Below are 19,918 nucleotides of genomic sequence, written 5' to 3'. Positions count from 1 at the left end.
ATGTGTACGTGTTGTCACGTGCTGTGTGTGTTGTCACGTGCTGTGTGTGTGTTGTCACGTGATGTGTGTGTGTTGTCACGTGATGTGTGTGTGTGTTGTCAAGTGATGTGTATGTGCTGTCACGTGCTGTGTGTGTGTTGTCACGTGCTGTGTATGTGTTGTCACGTGATGTGTATGTGTTGTCACGTGATGTGTATGTGTTGTCACGTGATGTGTGTATGTTGTCACGTGATGTGTACGTGCTGTCACGTGATGTGTATGTGCTGTCGCGTGATGTGTGTGTGTGTTGTCACGTGATGTGTGTGTGTTGTCACGTGATGTGTATGTGATGTCACGTGATGTGTGTGTGTTGTCACGTGATGTGTGTGTGTTGTCATGTGATATATGTGTGTTGTCACGTGATGTGTAAGTGTTGTCACGTGATGTGTGTGTTGTCACGTGATGTGTGTGTGTTGTCACGTGATATGTGTGTGTTGTCACGTGATGTGTGTGTGTTGTCACGTGATGTGTATGTGTTGTCACGTGATGTGTTTGTTGTCATGTGATGTGTGTGTGTTGTCACGTGATGTGTGTGTGTGTGTTGTCACGTGATGTGTGTGTGTTGTCACGTACTGTGTATGTGTCGTCACGTGATGTGTATGTATTGTCACGTGATGTGTGTGTGTGTGTTGTCACGTGATGTGTGTGTGTTGTCACGTGATGTGTGTGTGTGTTGTCACGTGATGTGTGTGTGTTGTCACGTGATGTGTACGTGCTGTCACGTGATGTGTATGTGCTGTCGCGTGATGTGTGTGTGTGTTGTCACGTGATGTGTGTGTGTTGTCACGTGATGTGTATGTGCTGTCACGTGATGTGTGTGTTGTCACGTGATGTGTGTGTGTGTTGTCACGTGATATGTGTGTGTTGTCACGTGATGTGTAAGTGTTGTCACGTGATGTGTGTGTTGTCACGTGATGTGTGTGTGTTGTCACGTGATATGTGTGTGTTGTCACGTGATGTGTGTGTGTTGTCACGTGATATGTATGTGTTGTCACGTGATGTGTTTGTTGTCATGTGATGTGTGTGTGTTGTCACGTGATGTGTGTGTGTGTGTTGTCACGTGATGTGTGTGTGTTGTCACGTACTGTGTATGTGTCGTCACGTGATGTGTATGTGTTGTCACGTGATGTGTGTGTGTTGTCACGTGATGTGTGTGTGTTGTCACGTGATGTGTGTGTGTGTGTGTTGTCACGTGATGTGTGTGTGTTGTCACGTGATGTGTATGTGTCGTCACGTGATGTGTATGTGTTGTCACGTGATGTGTGTGTGTGTTGTCACGTGATGTGTATGTGTTGTCACGTGATGTGGATGTGCTGTCACGTGATGTGTGTGTGTGTTGTCACGTGATGTGTATGTGTTGTCACGTGATGTGTATGTGCTGTCACGTGATGTGTATGTGCTGTCACGTGATGTGTGTGTGTGTTGTCACGTGATGTGTATGTGTTGTCACGTGATATATATGTGTTGTCACGTGATGTGTATGTGCTGTCACGTGATGTGTATGTGTTGTCACGTGATGTTTATGTGCTGTCACGTGATGTGTATGTGTTGTCACGTGATGTGTATGTGCTGTCACGTGATGTGTATGTGCTGTCACGTGATGTGTGTGTGTTGTCACGTGATGTGTGTGTGTTGTCACGTGATGTGTATGTGCTGTCACGCGATGTGTATGTGCTGTCACGTGCTGTGTGTGTGTTGTCACGTGATGTGTATGTGTTGTCACGTGATGTGTGTGTGTTGTCACGTGATGTGTATGTGCTGTCACGTGATGTGTGTGTGTGTTGTCACGTGATGTGTATGTGCTGTCACGTGATGTGTGTGTTGTCACGTGATGTGTGTGTGTTGTCACGTGATGTGTGTGTTGCCACGTGATGTGTGTGTGTTGTCACGTGATGTGTGTGTGTGTGTTGTCACGTGATGTGTGTGTGTTGTCACGTGATGTGTATGTGTTGTCACGTGATGTGTGTGTTGTCACGTGATGTGTGTGTGTTGTCACGTGATGTGTGTGTGTTGTCACGTGCTGTGTGTGTGTTGTCACGTGATGTGTATGTGTTGTCACATGATGTGTGTTGTCACGTGATGTGTGTGTGTTGTCACGTGATGTGTATGTGTTGTCACGTGATGTGTGTGTGTGTGTTGTCACGTGATCTGTATGTGCTGTCACGTGATGTTTGTGTTGTCACGTAATGTGTATGTGTTGTCACGTGATGTGTACGTGTTGTCACGTGCTGTATGTGTGTTGTCACGTGCTGTGTGTTTTGTCACGTGATGTGTATGTGTTGTCACGTGATGTGTGTGTGCTGTCACGTGATGTGTATGTGCTGTCACGTGATGTGTATGTGTTGTCACGTGATGTGTACGTGTTGTCACGTGCTGTGTGTGTGTTGTTACGTGATATGTGTGTGTTGTCACGTGATGTGTGTGTGCTGTCACGTGATGTGTATGTGCTGTCACATGATGTGTATGTGTTGTCACGTGATGTGTACGTGTTGTCACGTGCTGTGTGTGTGTTGTTACGTGATGTGTGTGTGTTGTCACGTGATGTGTATGTGTTGTCACGTGATGTGTGTGTGCTGTCACGTGATGTGTATGTGCTGTCACGTGATGTGTATGTGTTGTCACGTGATGTGTACGTGTTGTCACGTGCTGTGTGTGTGTTGTCACGTGATGTGTACGTGTTGTCACGTGATGTGTGTTGTCACGTGATGTGTGCGTGCTGTCACGTGATGTGTATGTGCTGTCACGTGATGTGTATGTGTTGTCACGTGATGTGTGTGTGTTGTCACGTGATGTGTGTGTGCTGTCACGTGATGTGGATGTGCTGTCACGTTATGTGTATGTGTTGTCACGTGCTGTGTGTGTGTTGTCACGTGCTGTGTGTGTGTTGTCACGTGATGTGTATGTGTTGTCACGTGATGTGTATGTGCTGTCACGTGATGTGTGTGTTCTGTCACGTGATGTGTGTGTGTTGTCACGTGATGTGTGTGTGTTGTCACGTGATGTGTATGTGCTGTCACGTGATGTGTATGTGCTGTCACGTGCTGTGTGTGTGTTGTCACGTGACGTGTATGTGTTGTCACGTGATGTGTGTGTGTTGTCACGTGATGTGTATGTGCTGTCACGTGATGTGTGTGTGTGTGTTGTCACGTGATGTGTGTGTTGTCACGTGATGTGTGTGTGTTGTCACGTGATGTGTGTGTTGCCACGTGATGTGTGTGTGTTGTCACGTGATGTGTGTGTGTGTGTTGTCACGTGATGTGTGTGTGTTGTCACGTGATGTGTATGTGTTGTCACATGATGTGTGTTGTCACGTGATGTGTGTGTGTTGTCACGTGATGTGTATGTGTTGTCACGTGATGTGTGTGTGTGTTGTCACGTGATCTGTATGTGCTGTCACGTGATGTTTGTGTGTTGTCACGTAATGTGTATGTGTTGTCACGTGATGTGTACGTGTTGTCACGTGCTGTATGTGTGTTGTCACGTGCTGTGTGTGTTGTCACGTGATGTGTAAGTGTTGTCACGTGATGTGTGTGTGCTGTCACGTGATGTGTATGTGCTGTCACGTGATGTGTATGTGTTGTCACGTGATGTGTACGTGTTGTCACGTGCTGTGTGTGTGTTGTTACGTGATATGTGTGTGTTGTCACGTGATGTGTGTGTGCTGTCACGTGATGTGTATGTGCTGTCACATGATGTGTATGTGTTGTCACGTGATGTGTACGTGTTGTCACGTGCTGTGTGTGTGTTGTTACGTGATGTGTGTGTGTTGTCACGTGATGTGTATGTGTTGTCACGTGATGTGTGTGTGCTGTCACGTGATGTGTATGTGCTGTCACGTGATGTGTATGTGTTGTCACGTGATGTGTACGTGTTGTCACGTGCTGTGTGTGTGTTGTCACGTGATGTGTACGTGTTGTCACGTGATGTGTGTGTGTTGTCACGTGATGTGTGCGTGCTGTCACGTGATGTGTATGTGCTGTCACGTGATGTGTATGTGTTGTCACGTGATGTGTGTGTGTTGTCACGTGATGTGTGTGTGCTGTCACGTGATGTGGATGTGCTGTCACGTTATGTGTATGTGTTGTCACGTGCTGTGTGTGTGTTGTCACGTGCTGTGTGTGTGTTGTCACGTGATGTGTATGTGTTGTCACGTGATGTGTATGTGCTGTCACGTGATGTGTGTGTTCTGTCACGTGATGTGTGTGTGTTGTCACGTGATGTGTGTGTGTTGTCACGTGATGTGTATGTGCTGTCACGTGATGTGTGTGTGTGTGTTGTCACGTGATGTGTGTGTTGTCACGTGATGTGTGTGTGTTGTCACGTGATGTGTGTGTTGCCACGTGATGTGTGTGTGTTGTCACGTGATGTGTGTGTGTGTGTTGTCACGTGATGTGTGTGTGTTGTCACGTGATGTGTATGTGTTGTCACATGATGTGTGTTGTCACGTGATGTGTGTGTGTTGTCACGTGATGTGTATGTGTTGTCACGTGATGTGTGTGTGTGTTGTCACGTGATCTGTATGTGCTGTCACGTGATGTTTGTGTGTTGTCACGTAATGTGTATGTGTTGTCACGTGATGTGTACGTGTTGTCACGTGCTGTATGTGTGTTGTCACGTGCTGTGTGTTGTCACGTGATGTGTATGTGTTGTCACGTGATGTGTGTGTGCTGTCACGTGATGTGTATGTGCTGTCACGTGATGTGTATGTGTTGTCACGTGATGTGTACGTGTTGTCACGTGCTGTGTGTGTGTTGTTACGTGATATGTGTGTGTTGTCACGTGATGTGTGTGTGCTGTCACGTGATGTGTATGTGCTGTCACATGATGTGTATGTGTTGTCACGTGATGTGTACGTGTTGTCACGTGCTGTGTGTGTGTTGTTACGTGATGTGTGTGTGTTGTCACGTGATGTGTATGTGTTGTCACGTGATGTGTGTGTGCTGTCACGTGATGTGTATGTGCTGTCACGTGATGTGTATGTGTTGTCACGTGATGTGTACGTGTTGTCACGTGCTGTGTGTGTGTTGTCACGTGATGTGTACGTGTTGTCACGTGATGTGTGTGTGTTGTCACGTGATGTGTGCGTGCTGTCACGTGATGTGTATGTGCTGTCACGTGATGTGTATGTGTTGTCACGTGATGTGTGTGTGTTGTCACGTGATGTGTGTGTGCTGTCACGTGATGTGGATGTGCTGTCACGTTATGTGTATGTGTTGTCACGTGCTGTGTGTGTGTTGTCACGTGCTGTGTGTGTGTTGTCACGTGATGTGTATGTGTTGTCACGTGATGTGTATGTGCTGTCACGTGATGTGTGTGTTCTGTCACGTGATGTGTGTGTGTTGTCACGTGATGTGTGTGTGTTGTCACGTGATGTGTATGTGCTGTCACGTGATGTGTATGTGCTGTCACGTGCTGTGTGTGTGTTGTCACGTGACGTGTATGTGTTGTCACGTGATGTGTGTGTGTTGTCACGTGATGTGTATGTGCTGTCACGTGATGTGTGTGTGTGTGTTGTCACGTGATGTGTGTGTTGTCACGTGATGTGTGTGTTGCCACGTGATGTGTGTGTGTTGTCACGTGATGTGTGTGTGTGTTGTCACGTGATGTGTGTGTGTTGTCACGTGATGTGTATGTGTTGTCACGTGATGTGTGTGTGTTGTCACGTGATGTGTGTTTGTCACGTGATGTGTGTGTGTTGTCACGTGATGTGTATGTGCTGTCACATGATGTGTGTTGTCACGTGATGTGTGTGTTGTCACGTGATGTGTGTGTTGTCACGTGCTGTGTGTGTGTTGTCACGTGATGTGTATGTGTTGTCACATGATGTGTGTTGTCACGTGATGTGTGTGTGTTGTCACGTGATGTGTATGTGTTGTCACGTGATGTGTGTGTGTTGTCACGTGATGTGTATGTGCTGTCACGTGATGTTTGTGTGTTGTCACGTAATGTGTATGTGTTGTCACGTGATTTGTGTGTGTTGTCACGTGCTGTGTGTGTTGTCACGTGATGTGTGTGTGTTGTCACGTGATGTGTATGTGCTGCCACGTGATGTTTGTGTGTTGTCACGTGATGTGTACGTGTTGTCACGTGCTGTATGTGTGTTGTCACGTGCTGTGTGTGTTGTCACGTGATGTGTGTGTGCTGTCACGTGATGTGTATGTGCTGTCACGTGATGTGTATGTGTTGTCACGTGATGTGTACGTGTTGTCACGTGCTGTGTGTGTGTTGTTACGTGATGTGTGTGTGTTGTCACGTGCTGTGTGTGTGTTGTCACGTGATGTGTGTGTGTTGTCACGTGATGTGTGTGTGTTGTCACGTGATGTGTGTGTGTGTGTTGTCACGTGATGTGTATGTGTTGTCACGTGCTGTGTGTGTGTTGTCACGTGATGTGTATGTGTTGTCACGTGATGTGTATGTGTTGTCACGTGATGTGTATGTGTTGTTACGTGCTGTGTGTGTGTTGTCACGTGATGTGTATGTCTTGTCACGTGATGTGTATGTGTTGTCACGTGATGTGTATGTGCTGTCACGTGATGTGTATGTGTTGTCACGTGATGTGTGTGTTGTCACGTGCTGTGTGTGTTGTCACGTGATGTGTATGTGTTGTCACGTGATGTGTGTGTGTTGTCACGTGATGTGTATGTGCTGTCACGTGATGTGTATGTGTTGTCACGTGATGTGTATGTGTTGTCACGTGCTGTGTGTGTTGTCACGTGATGTGTATGTGTTGTCACGTGATGTGTGTGTGTTGTCACGTGATGTGTATGTGTTGTCACGTGATGTGTGTGTGCTGTCATGTGATGTGTATGTGTTGTCACGTGATGTGTGTGTGTTCTCACGTGATGTGTGTGTGCTGTCACGTGATGTGTATGTGTTGTCACGTGATGTGTATGTGTTGTCACGTGCTGTGTGTGTGTTGTCACGTGATGTGTGTGTGTTGTCACGTGCTGTGTGTGTGTTGTCACGTGATGTGTATGTGTTGTCACGTGATGTGTATGTGTTGTCACGTGCTGTGTGTGTGCTGTCACGTGATGTGTATGTGTTATCACGTGATGTGTGTGTGTTGTCACGTGATGTGTGTGTGCTGTCACGTGATGTGTATGTGTTGTCACGTGATGTGTGTGTGTTGTCACGTGATGTGTATGTGCTGTCACGTGCTGTGTATGTGCTGTCACGTGATGTGTATGTGTTGTCACGTGATGTGTGTGTGTTGTCACGTGATGTGTATGTGTTGTCACGTGATGTGTATGTGTTGTCACGTGCTGTGCATGTGTCGTCTTGTGATGTGTGTGTGTTGTCATGTGATGTGTATGTGTTATCACGTGATGTGTGTGTGCTGTCACGTGATGTGTATGTGTTGTCACGTGATGTGTGTGTGTTGTCACGTGCTGTGTCCTGTCGGGGGCGGCACGTCAGGGGGCCGCCAGGGGCCCGCGGGCCCTGCAATGAAGGACACTGCTCCCCACGGTGTACACAATAGCAGCACATGGTAGATACACACAAAATAAATACACAAGACAAGCACATAATGGACACACAATGTACAAAATACATAAACACAAGCACACGCTAGATACAATACTAGATACAATGTACACAACGTATACACAATTCTAACTATACCTACACAAGAGATACGATATAAAAGATACACATACTACTTACTAATATGTACACATTACACGACACACACATATAATACGGACACTATTATAAATAAGATAAAAACTCATGCATTATGTTTACTGTTGTAGCATACTCAAGATGGTGAGATGTGGTGGCTTTAAGTGGCCTTAATCCAGCAGTGGATCGATCACTGTTGATGATGAACACACACTACGTGTTTACATTACAGAGTTCAGATGTCACCTATACACAGTACCCACACGACATCCAACACAACAGAGATAAAGACAAAAGTTCACCCGTATAGCCTTTAACAGACTGTTGGGGCAAGTGCTGTTAGCGAGCACCTATGAAGGCCGGCACGGTACACGAGGGGGTGGGTGGTCAGAACCACGCCCGGCCGCCTTTGTCTCCCCAGTGGCGAAGTTTACACACCGCACCAGGTACTCGTTAGAAGCTGACTCAACCTAGGGGAGGCCGAGGACCGGTTCAGATAATCGTCACCAGTGTTGTGTTGGCCACATCGGGAATCGAATTCGGGTTGCCGGGTTCGTAGTGCAGCGTAGCGCTGACCGCTACACCACCGCTCCCCGATACAAAAGACAAGGAACCCCCGTATAGACACACGCAGACAAACACGTGCACACACGCGCAGCGCCACCACCCGCAGCAGGCCGAGCTCTGGGTGTGATGGATGGAGCTCTCTGATGCTGCCGGGGAGCACGTGCCACGATTTGTGTGGAAATTGGAGATAGTGGGGGGCGGGGCTGGGGGCCGGGGGGGGGCGATTGTGGGTTGGAGACAGCCTCGGGGTCTCCCTCACTGACGTGACACTTCACCTCGGCACGTGCAGCTGGCAATTAACGACGCCCGTGGCACCGCGGCGCTGCCAATGATTGGAATGAACGTGGTGATAATTGGGTTTCAATTTATGACAACACGACCCCCTTAGGATGGCGGAGGCAATCTCAGCTGCGTGCGCCACGGCCCAGGATCGCGTTTTAAGAGAAGATAACAATTGACGGCGATTTAAAGCCCCGTTCAGTCCACTGCTGTACGAATTGAGGCGTCACTCCACCGCGTCGCTCATTGGGGTTGATTGAGCGATACTTCACCACGCTGGGCATTGTGCGTTTGTAGCGGAGCGGAGGAAGCAGGCACGGGGCCGTTGAGATATCGCGTTTAGAGGTGGCCCGGAATTGAACTCGGATGGTCAGGTCGATGGGGCAGTGCGTGCGCGAACCAGTGCCACCGCTTCCGCAGTGACCAGCTTGGTGAAGTATGGTCAAACAGTCCCCATGACTGACACGGCATGTGGAGGCCCTCATCTATCAGGTGGTTGACAAAAGAGCGATTGATGCGAGACGTGAGGTTACGTCGCCACGCTGCCGACTGCCGGGAGCCGTGGCACCAGTCGAATAAATGGCACCGAGTCTGAAGCCGTCGATGCCACCCCACACGCGTCGTCACCAACGCTGCCCCGGCTCGTGCTGCATCAGGCACGCGCGAGGCTCCTGGCGTGGGGCTGTGCTCACCTGGGGTCCTTGTGGATGCTATCCAGAGACGGCTGCCGAGTGGGCGCCAGGCTCTGAGTGGGCGCCTGCGGGTAGGCGGAGGCCTCCGCCCTTGAGAGCGGCCCCGGCGAGTATCGGTAGGCGTCCGGGTACCCGGCCGAGGCGGCCGCGGGCTCCGGGTTGAGCGCGGGCGACGCCTGCAGCGCGTAGGCGTCGGGGAACGGCTCCGCGTTGTACGAGGGCGACTGCCGGTACGAGTCCGGGTCCGCGTAGATCTGGTGCGCGGGCGAGTGCCGGTACGGCTCCAGGTCGACGTACGCCTGGCGGCTGGGCGACTTCTGGCTCGCGTCGATGTCCGCGTACAGGTGGTGGCTGGGCGAGTGGCGGTACTCCTCGGCGTAGGTGCCCCCCGCCGCCGCGCTGAAGCTGCCCCGCTGGTAGGTGAGGTAGCTGCGGGCGTTGCGCTGGCTGCCGCTGCCGCTGCGCTTGAAAGGCACTGAGCGGACACGGGGGGGGGGGGGCAGACGGCAGCGGCAGTAGCACGCGGCCCCCAACCCGCGCGACGGAGACTCGTGTCTGCGTGCCCTCACGTGGCCGCTATGCGCGAGGTCAAGACGCGTGGGTGTTGGCTGCGGGTGGGATTTGCCCTTAAGGTAAAACGGGTAAAAGCGCAGCCGTGCAATTGCTCGCTCACGCACACTGCTCGCGGAAAAGATTTTAACAACTCCACGCCGACCAGATGTGTAGGAAGAGATGGGTGATACCCACACTTTACCCCAGTCAGCGGTGTTAATGCGCCCACCGCTGGGTGGACAGAGGCGGCGAAGGAAGATTTAAAAAAACTCAATCTAGATTTGAAGTTTTCGTGACTGCAGGTATCCATACGCTTTGGTTCTTTCGGTAAAGTCACGTAGGTGTCAAATAACTTCGGCAATTGTTTTCTTGCTGTGGTTGTCCCACCTGATGTTACAAACTGCCTTGCCGAGAGATGGAATTGAATTGGTGCCCTCTAGATTGCAAGTCCAGTGCGCTAACCATTGCACCACTGTGCGAGGGAGGGAGCTCTTGAACTCAAAACGCCGTGAGTTGCCTGAGCGCGTCACCCGCCCCTCCACTCCCGCTGTTTCGATTACTGCCGGGGCGAGGCGGTCAATAATACAACGGCAACGCAGCACAATGGTAGCACAATACACGCACATCCAGCCACTCTGAGCCTCCACACTCCCTTTTCATGGGTTTGGAGATGATTGTTTATATTATGAGTGCTGTACGTGTAGGAGGAATCGCCGAGTGTCTCGAGAAAGGCTATGCGTGGCAGTGGATGTAACTGACAACTCCGTACAGGCTGGGTTTGCGAGCCCACTTGCTATACTGCCAGCTCCTGACCACCGCGCTGCCCAGCGGTTTGGGAGTTTACAAATCTCTACGTGAGCCACCACCCACCGGCCTCCAAATCTGAATCACAAATCTGTAATCCATCAAACTCCACGTGGCGACTCACGGAGCCACGGAACCCTCCCCGCCGCCACCGTCCTGGGGCGGGTGCCGCAGTCGCGGATTCCCCTCCCCCCCCCCAGCACGGAGCGGACATCGTCACGGTAGCGACCGATTGATAATCCTCCTGGAGCATCAGACAAGGTCACCGAGGTGCTGGCTACGAGTGACTGTCCACGCTGCCTCGCCTCCTCACATTCTGCCCCCTTCCCGGCCCCGAGCGGCACACTGCCGTCTGCGACGAGGAGTTGCCGCCGCGGGAGATCGAAGCGTAGCGCGGCGCGAACGGCCGATTAGGGGGCGGAGTGAAGTTCGCTCGCGAGGATTCGCCACGGGGCGCCCAGCAATCACCCTGTGGGATTGTTTGATTCCAAGTCAATTTTGAGTCGACGCAACTGCTGCGCCGCGTACAGCTGCTGTCATTATGCGGCAATAAAGCGGCGTTCGCCGACTTCGATCGCGTTAATTGCTCGGTAATTGTTGCGGTGATAGCGGGAAGGATTGGGGGGGGGGGGAGAGCGGGGCGGGGGGGAGGGTGGAGGTGGAGGGAGTGGAGGGGGCACCCACTCGTGCTGCTGTAAAATGCGGAGCTCCCGTGCGCGGGAAGCGGAGGTGGCGACTGCGACCCCGGGGTCGTGTGTCCCCCCACGCTGCCGTGGCTCTCGGCGGGGTTCAGGAAGGCAGGGGGCTCGGCTCCGCCGCCCTGGCTCAGCTGGCCCGAGTACGAGACGCGGGAGCCTGCACGCAGAGGACAGCGGAACACAACCGCGAGGCTCTCGACGTGACAGTCGACGCGATCCCTTGCGTGCGGAACACCCGCGGACAGGAGATGCGACGAGCGCGGGGACAAGGAGCAAGGGCCGAGGGGATCCACCGGGACACGGAACCGGGGGATTCGAGGGGAGGGGACACGGGGCAAGGGGACCCGAGGGGATACTTGCCCGAGAGCTGCCCCGGGAACTGCATTCCGCGCCGCTCGTACAGGCTGTACGCGCCGTCCGCGGCGTGCGCGTAAAGGTCGTGTCCCATCCTCCTGGCCGCCGCGTCCCCTGCCCCCTGCCCCCGTGGGTCCCCACCGCCCCCCGCGTCCATGTAGCTGTCGGCGGACGAGCCGAGGTGCCCGAATGCGGCCTCTCCTCCCAGCGCGGCCTGCCGGGTGAACTTCCGGCCCATGGTCAGCGTGTAGAGCGCGGGGGCCCCCTGCGCGTGCGGGCCCCCGCCGGCCTCGGTGCCGGCCCTGTGGCTGCCGTAGGCGTCCGCCCCCTGGGTCGTCCTGCGCCTGCGCCCCAGCGTCCACGTGTACTGCTCGGGGAGAGGCGCGCGGTACGGGCTGCTGTCCCCCACGGCCTCCTCGTGGGAGAACCTCTCCTGGCCGAACGCGTGGCTGCGCTCCTGGCCGTAGCGCTGGGTGCCCGGATCTGGGTAGCTTTCTCCGGCCTCGTCCCCGAACATCTCCGAGCCCTGCGGGCTGTATCCCAGCCCCGGCGTCTCCGAGTACATCTCCCCGTGCGGCTGCGTGTAGGCCTCGCTTCCTCGATACTGCTCCTGGGCGTCCTGCTGCTGGCCGTAGTGCGTGGCGCTCGCGGGGCCCACGTGCTCACACAGCTGCTGCTGCTGCTGTTGCTGCTGCATCGGGAGGAGAGCCTCGCTCCTGAACGCGACCTCGTCGTGCTCCGCGCGGAACCCGCGTTGAGCAGGAACCCCCGGGCCCGGCTCCTCGTCTCTGCCGCACGCGGGTACCAGGGCCTCCCCCTCCGCGCTCCCGCCCCCGGCGGCGCGCTGAGCGAGCAGGGCGTGACGCGTGGCTGGGACAGGCGCCAACGGCGCAGACGGCTGGGGTGGCACCTGGCTCGGGGCCTGAGCGGGAGCGGTCGCCTTGGCCGTGGGCGGCGTGGAGCGGGGAGGCGGGATCGGAGGCGGCCGCTTCCCCGGACGGGCGAGAGGCATCACCGCGGGCAGAGGCGCCGCCGCGGGAGTCGCCGGCTGCTGCGCGCAGGGACCGGAGTCCGAGGCGGCGCCGCTCAGGACCCTGGACAGCACCGCACCGCCGCCCGCCCCTTTGCCGAAGGCCGAGCCGTGGGGAGCGAGAGGCGGGGCCGCCTCCTCCCTGTCCGAGGCCTCCTTGCCCCGAGCGACTGCCTCCGCCGGGCAAACTTCCTCCTCCGAGCTGCCGGCGCCGCTGCCGCCTTCCGACGCCGAGCGCCGAGCCGCGGAGCTCGCCGACTCGGGGTGCTGGAGCGACTGGGACCCGTCCTGCGGAGAGAGCGCCTGGAGAGGGGAGCCATTCTGCGCTGCGGGGACGGCCACGGATTCCCGACGGGACGGAGGGCAGTGGAAGGCGCTGCCAAACGACGACGAGAAGGTGAAGAGCGGAGTCGACGCGGCGTCCGCGGCGCTGCTCGGGAACTCGGAGAAGCCGGCGGGGAGCGCGGCGTCGGGAGACGCCGTGGCCTGCAGCGGGGAGAGCGACGGAGACAGAGAGAGCATCGGTGGCGATGGAACACCGCTCTCGAGGTTGACGAACATGTGCGTGCCACACACTGTAGACGTGCGCGCGCGGAATTGTAAATGTATACACATTGTACACACACACACAAAGACACGCTCTGTCTGACGCATACAGTACCATGTACTCGCTCACACACTCCCGTGACACACACACACTGCCGTGACACACACACACTGTCGTGACACACACACACACACACTGCCGTGACACACACACACACACACACTGCCGTGACACACACACTGCCATGACACACACACACTGCCGTGACACACACACACACTGCCGTGACACACACACTGCCATGACACGCACACACACATCACCGCGACGTCACAAGGCAGCGAGCGCCGCACGCGAACGCTGCTGTGCGCGTGCGACCCCCCCGCCCCCCTCGATGCCCGAGCCCCCCTCCTCCCATCGCCGTGTTTGGGGCCCAGGAGTTGGGGGGGGGGAGGCGCGCGGTGGGTGCAGGGGACCTGGCTCAGTCTCCAGCCGCTCCCGGGACTCGAGGCGGAGGAAGGCGGCGCTGGGACGTCCCCGGCATCCGCAGTCGCCGCCTCCTGGGACTCGGGGCTTTCCCGTCGCTCGGCGCCGCCCCCCGACACCCACGCGGCTCCCTCCTCCGCGCCCCCAGGGCTGCTGCTGCCGCCGCTGTTGTGCTGAAATGCCCCCAGGGCGCCCAGGGACTGCGGGTCGCGCCGAGGGGGCGGCGCCGGGGGCTCCGAGTCGCCCTCGTCTCCCGCGGAGGGGCTGATCACGGGGAACGCAGCGGCAGCCGCAGCGGCTGCTGGGGCCCACACGGAGAAGCCGGCCACAGGAGCACGTGGAGATGAGAGACCCCCCCCCCCCCCCGTTGTTCGCTGTATAATATGGCTGAACAATTTGGGGAAAATATCTAATTGCGATTTTTCTGACAGATATTGCGATTTGATTTGCGATAAAAAATGTTTTAAGTCAAGCTTCATTTCAATATTGACTGTGTATTAGATTTAAAATGTGTGATGGAGCATTACCACATGATACCATAAAATATGAACTGCTCTATATATTCTAATGCAAGGATGAGAACTTAAAAGATATGAACTGCTTCCACCATGTATTTATTAACATGTTTTAATTGAAACATAAACAATTGTTAAGTTAAATAAAGTTAAAATTTAACAATTCCAATAAGAAAGTAATAGGCCTTTTCAAATTGCAAAAAATCGCAGCCTTTGCGATTTGATAATCGCATTGTTTCAATAGCGATTTGCTGTGTGATTTAAAATCGATTAATCGTCAGCCCTACTGTAGAATGAGTTTCAGGTTGATGTTCTATTACATGTGTGAGCATGGTGTTGGTGTTGGTTGAGGTTGTGATTGAGGTTGGTGTGAGGTTGGTGTGAGGTTGGTGTGAGGTTGGTGTGAGGTTGGGTGTGAGTTGTGTGAGGTTGGTGGGAGATTGGTGTGAGGTTGTGTGAGGGTTGGTGTGAGGTTGGGTGAGTGAGTTGGTGGGGGTGTGGGTTGGTGTGAGGGGTGGTGGGTGAGGTTGGTGGAGTTGTGTGAGGTTGGTGTGAGGTGGTTGTTGGTGTGATGTTGTGGTGGATTGGTGTGAGGTTGGTGTGAGGTTGGTAGGGTTGGTGTGAGGTTGGTGTGAGGTTGGTGTGAGGTTGGTGTGAGGTTGTGTGAGGTTGGTGTGAGGTTGGTGTGAGGTTGGTGTGAGTTGGTGTGAGGTTGGTGTGAGGTTGTGTGAGGTTGGTGTGTTGTGAGGTTGTGTGAGGTTGTGTGAGGTTGGTGTGAGGTTGGTGTGAGGTTGGTGTGAGGTTGGTGTTAGGTTGTGAGGTTGGTGTGAGGTTGGTGTGAGGTTGGTGTGAGGTTGGTGTGAGGTTGTGTGAGGTTGGTGTGAGGTTGGTGTGAGGTTGGTGTGAGGTTGTGTGAGGTTGGTGAGGTTGGTGTGAGGTTGGTGTGAGGTTGGTGTGAGGTTGGTGTGAGGTTGGTGTGAGGTTGGTGTGAGGTTGGTGTGAGGTTGGTGTGAGGTTGGTGTGAGGTTGGTGTGAGGTTGTGTGAGGTTGGTGTGAGGTTTGTGAGGTTGTGTGAGGTTGGTGTGAGGTTGGTGTGAGGTTGGTGTGAGGTTGTGTGAGGTTGGTGTGAGGTTGGTGTGAGGTTGGTGTGAGGTTGGTGTGAGGTTGGTGTGAGGTTGGTGTGAGGTTGGTGTGAGGTTGGTGTGAGGTTGGTGTGAGGTTGGTGTGAGGTTGGTGTGAGGTTGGTGTGAGGTTGGTGTGAGGTTGGTGTGAGGTTGGTTGTGAGGTTGGTGTGAGGTTGGTGTGAGGTTGGTGTGAGGTTGGTGTGAGGTTGGTGTGAGGTTGGTGTGAGGTTGGTGTTGAGGTTGGTGTGAGGTTGGTGTGAGGTTGTGTGAGGTTGGTGTGAGGTTGGTGTGAGGTTGGTGGAGGTTGGTGTGAGGTTGGTGTGAGGTTGGTGTGAGGTTGGTGTGAGGTTGGTGTGAGGTTGGTGTGAGGTTGGTGTGAGGTTGTGTGAGGTTGGTGTGAGGTTGGTGTGAGGTTGGTGTGAGGTTGGTGTGAGGTTGGTGTGAGGTTGGTGTGAGGTTGGTGTGAGGTTGGTGTGAGGTTGGTGTGAGGTTGGTGTGAGTTGTGTGAGGTGTGTGAGGGTTGGTGTGAGGTTGGGTGAGGTTGGTGTGAGGTTGGTGTGAGGTTGGTGTGAGGTTGGTGTGAGGTTGGTGTGAGGTTGGTGTGAGGTTGGTGTGAGGTTGGTGTGAGGTTGGTGTGAGGTTGGTGTGAGTGGAGGTTGGTGAGGTTGGTGTGAGGTTGGTGTGAGGTTGGTGTGAGGTTTGTGTGAGGTTGGTGTGAGGTTGTTGAGGTTGTGTGAGGTTGGTGTGAGGTTGGTGTGAGGTTGTGTGAGGTTGGTGTGAGGTTGGTGGAGGTTGTGTGAGGTTGGTGTGAGGTTGGTGTGAGGTTGTGTGAGGTTGGTGTGAGGTTGGTGTGAGGTTGGTGTGAGGTTGGTGTGAGGTTGTGTGAGGTTGGTGTGAGGTTGGTGTGAGGTTGGTGTGAGGTTGGTGTGAGGTTGGTGTGAGGTTGGTGTGAGGTTGGTTAGGTTGTGTGAGGTTGGTGTGAGGTTGGTGTGAGGTTGGTGTGAGGTTGGTGTGAGGTTGTGTGAGGTTGGTGTGAGGTTGGTGTGAGGTTGGGTGGGTAGGTTGTGTGAGGTTGGTGTGAGGTTGGTGTGAGGTGGTGTGAGGTTGGTGTGAGGTTGGTGTGAGGTTGGTGTGAGGTGGGTGAGGTTGTGTGAGGTTGGTGTGAGGTGGGTGAGGTTGGTGTGAGGTTGGTGTGAGGTTGGTGTGAGGGTTGGTGTGCGGTGTGGAGGTTGGTGTAGGTTGGGTGAGGTTGGTGTGAGGTGGTGTGAGGTTGTGTTGGCGGGTTGGTGTGAGGTTGGTGTTGAGGTTGGTGTGAGGTGGTGTGAGGTTGAGTGTGAGGTTGGTGTGAGGTTGGTGTGAGGTTGGTGTGAGGTGGTTTGAGGTTGGTGTGAGGTTGGTGTGCGGTTGGTGTGAGGTTGGTGTGAGGTTGGTTGTGAGGTGGTGTGAGGTTGGGTGCGGTTGGATGTGAGGTTGTGGAGGTTGGTGGAGGTTGTGTGAGGTTGGTGTTGAGGTTGGTGTGAGGTGGTGTGAGGTGGTGTGAGGTCGTCACCTGAAGGTGGTGAGTGAAAGGATCCTCAGCAGAGCTGTGGAGAGAAGGATGGGGGGGGAGGGTGCATTTCACTTTCGCCATCAATCTCGATCCGCGGGGAGGCTCAGAGACACCGAGGTGAGATGAATGATGCACGCATGAGCGAAAGCACGTGGGGTCGCTGTAAATCGCCTCACTCGCGTGAGTTTAGAATTCAAATCAGCGCCGCTGCCTTCGCGCCTGCCATAGACTCTTCAGTTTCACCGAAAGTAGCTCAGCCCAGCCCAGGGAAGATGAGCGAGGGAGTTCTGATTTCTCCCGCCGACGGGTCGAGGAGACGTCGCACACAGCTGGCGTTAGCTATCGAGTGCGCAGGCGGTGCAACTGCACACGGGGCTCACGGAGCAGAATATCTCAGGCGCCAGGATGCGAAGAGCGGAACAATTGTCGGTCTCCGCATGTTTTATTCACGAGAGCGGAGCGCGCAGCTGGCTAGCGGGGGGCTGGGGGGGGGGGCAGGCGAGTCCCGTCTCGCCCCGCGTCCCCGACTCGGGCCGAGCCACGCGCGCGTGCAGCCGCTGACTTCATCATCGTAGCTGCCGCCACCGTGAGCCGCGGCCATCACCAAGATCATCGCGAAGCCGACACCGCCCCTACTTCCCGTGGCTGTCTCTCCACAAGAAAAATGTAAACAAATAAAAACTCTTTTTTGACACATCCCATCAGCCACACGGCCTTCCATCTGGGAGAGCATCATGTCCAACAGAGTTGGTTTGACAGGAGCAAATTCTGGACCGGTTTCGACAGTCAGTGTCTCATCAGCAGTCAGGCGTACTTGAACCACTGCTGGTGAACTGCCAGATGATTATAGGCAATGACTCTCGGTGTGCTGGTTCAACGCAACACTATAACTCTCAACAAATCAAAAGTCTAAACGAATACAATCTTTCAAGCTTAAATCTAATCATCTGCGTCGTGGCGAATCAAAGTGACAAATGCGAATTAACCACCGTGTAAAATAGCAACAGGCAAGGTTCTGTTCCACGGAGCCACGCACAGCAGGCACGCGATGTCCATCGCCTTCGGTCGCGCAGGGTCAAGGGGTCATTGTCCCCCCAGCAGCTCGTGGCCTACGCACGCAGACCACGCCAAGGTGGAGACTTTCCAGGTCTCATCAACAGCGGCGTGGCTGCCCGTTACCTCGCGTTGTGTTTATTGATCGCGCGCTGTACCAAGCGTCTGCTGTTAGGGGGGCATGGGGCTGCACGTGGCCTCGTGCATCAGACCTGCAGCTCACGCACACGTCGCGGGCTCGATGTGGAGCTCATTATACGAGGCTGTGTGTGGTGAACTGCTGAGTGGTGAGTGGTGAGCTGGTGAGTGGTGAGCTGCTGAGTGATGAGTGGTGAGCTGGTAAGTGGGTGAGTGGTGAGTGGGTGAGTGGTGAGTGGCTGTGTGGTGAGCTGCTGAGTGGTGAGTGGTGAGCTGGTGAGTGGCTGAGTGGTGAGTGGTGAGCTGGTGAGTGGCTGAGTGGTGAGTGGTGAGTAGGTGAGGTGGTGAGTAGTGAGCTGCTGAGTGGTGAGGTAGAGAGTGGTGAGCTGCTGAGTGGGTGACTAGTGAGTGGTGTGTGGTGAGCTGGTGTGTGGGTGAGTGGTGAGTGGGTGAGTGGTGAGGTAGAGAGTGGTGAGCTGCTGAGTGGTGAGTGGTGAGCTGCTGAGTGGTGAGGGGGTGAGTGGGTGAGTGGTGAGTGGTGAGTGGTGAGGGGGTGGAGTGGGTGAGTGGTGAGTGGTGAGTGGTGAGCTGCTGTGTGGTGAGTGGTGAGGTAGAGAGTGGTGAGCTGCTGGAGTGGTGAGTGGGTGAGTGGTGAGTGGTGAGTGGTGAGCTGCTGAGTGGTGAGTGGGTGAGTGGTGAGCTGCTGAGTGGTGTGTTCTGAGTGGCAGAGTGGTGAGTGGTGAGTGCTGATGGTGAGTGGGTGAGTAGTGCGTGGTGAGCAGTGAGTGGTGAGCTGCTGAGTGGAGAGTGGTGAGTGCTGAGTGGTGAGTGGGTGAGTTGGGCGCGGTGAGTGGTGGTGGTGAGTGGGAGCGGTGAGTGGTGAGCTGCTGAGTGGTGAGTGAGGTGAGTGGTGAGTGGTGTGTGGTGAGGGTGAGGTAGAGAGTGGTGAGCTGCTGAGTGGTGAGTGAGTGGTGAGTGGTGTGTGGTGAGTGGTGAGGTAGGAGTGGTGAGCTGCTGAGTGGTGAGTGGTGAGTGGTGTGTGGTGAGTGGTGAGGTAGAGAGTAGTGAGGTAGAGAGTGGTGAGCTGCTGAGTGGGTGAGTGGTGAGGTAGAGAGTGGTGAGCTGCTGAGTGGGTGAGTGGGTGAGTGGTGAGTGGTGAGGTAGAGAGTGGTGAGTGGTGTGTGGTGAGTGGTGAGGTAGGAGAGTGGTGAGCTGCTGAGTGGTGAGTGGTGGTGGTGAGTGGTGAGCTGCTGAGTGGTGAGTGGGTGAGGGGTGAGTAGTGAGTGGTGAGTGGTGAGTGGAGAGTGGTGAGTGCTGAGTGGTGAGTGGGTGAGTTGGGCGCGGTGAGTGGTGGTGGTGAGGCGGTGAGTGGTGAGCTGCTGAGTGGTGAGTGGGTGAGTGGCGAGTGGTGAGTGGTGAGGTAGAGAGTGGTGAGCTGCTGAGTGGTGAGTGGTGAGGTAGAGAGTGGTGAGCTGCTGAGTGGTGAGTGGTGTGTGGTGAGTGGTGAGGTAGAGAGTGTGAGTGGGTGAGTGGTGAGCTGGTGAGTGGGTGAGTGGGTGAGTGGTGTGTGGTGAGTGGTGAGGTAGAGAGTGGTGAGCTGCTGAGTGGTGAGTGGGTGAGTAGTGCGTGGTGAGTGGTGAGTGGTGAGGTAGAGAGTGGTGAGCTGCTGAGTGGTGAGTGGTGTGTGGTGAGTGGTGAGGTAGAGAGTGGTGAGTGGGTGAGTGGTGAGGTAGAGAGTGGTGAGTGGGTGAGTGGTGTGTGGTGAGTGGTGAGGTAGAGAGTGGTGATCTGCTGAGTGGTGAGTGGTGTGTGGTGAGTGGTGAGTGGTGAGGTAGAGAGTGGTGAGCTGCTGAGTGGTGAGTGGTGTG

General features: G+C 54.7%; 1 protein-coding gene across 1 annotated transcript in view; it reads right to left on the bottom strand.

Moving 5' to 3' along the window:
- LOC133344505 (catenin delta-2-like) overlaps positions 1 to 17,472 on the bottom strand; it is a 34,790-nt gene extending 17,318 nt beyond the window's left edge. Inside the window, exons 1-5 of the mRNA XM_061554483.1 lie at positions 17,388 to 17,472; positions 13,662 to 13,972; positions 11,615 to 13,124; positions 11,241 to 11,411; positions 9,201 to 9,675 (exon numbers count right to left, since the gene is read on the bottom strand). Coding sequence (XP_061410467.1) covers positions 9,201 to 9,675; positions 11,241 to 11,411; positions 11,615 to 13,124; positions 13,662 to 13,972; positions 17,388 to 17,472 — 2,552 coding nt within the window. The remainder of the gene's footprint in view (positions 1 to 9,200; positions 9,676 to 11,240; positions 11,412 to 11,614; positions 13,125 to 13,661; positions 13,973 to 17,387) is intronic.
- Between the last annotated feature and the right edge of the window lie 2,446 nt (positions 17,473 to 19,918).

This window comes from Lethenteron reissneri, chromosome 20, assembly GCF_015708825.2.
Source record: "Lethenteron reissneri isolate LAM-NWPU_2019-01 chromosome 20, ASM1570882v1, whole genome shotgun sequence".
Taxonomy (NCBI): Eukaryota; Metazoa; Chordata; class Hyperoartia; order Petromyzontiformes; family Petromyzontidae; genus Lethenteron; species Lethenteron reissneri.
This window is presented reverse-complemented; position numbering and strand designations above follow the sequence as displayed.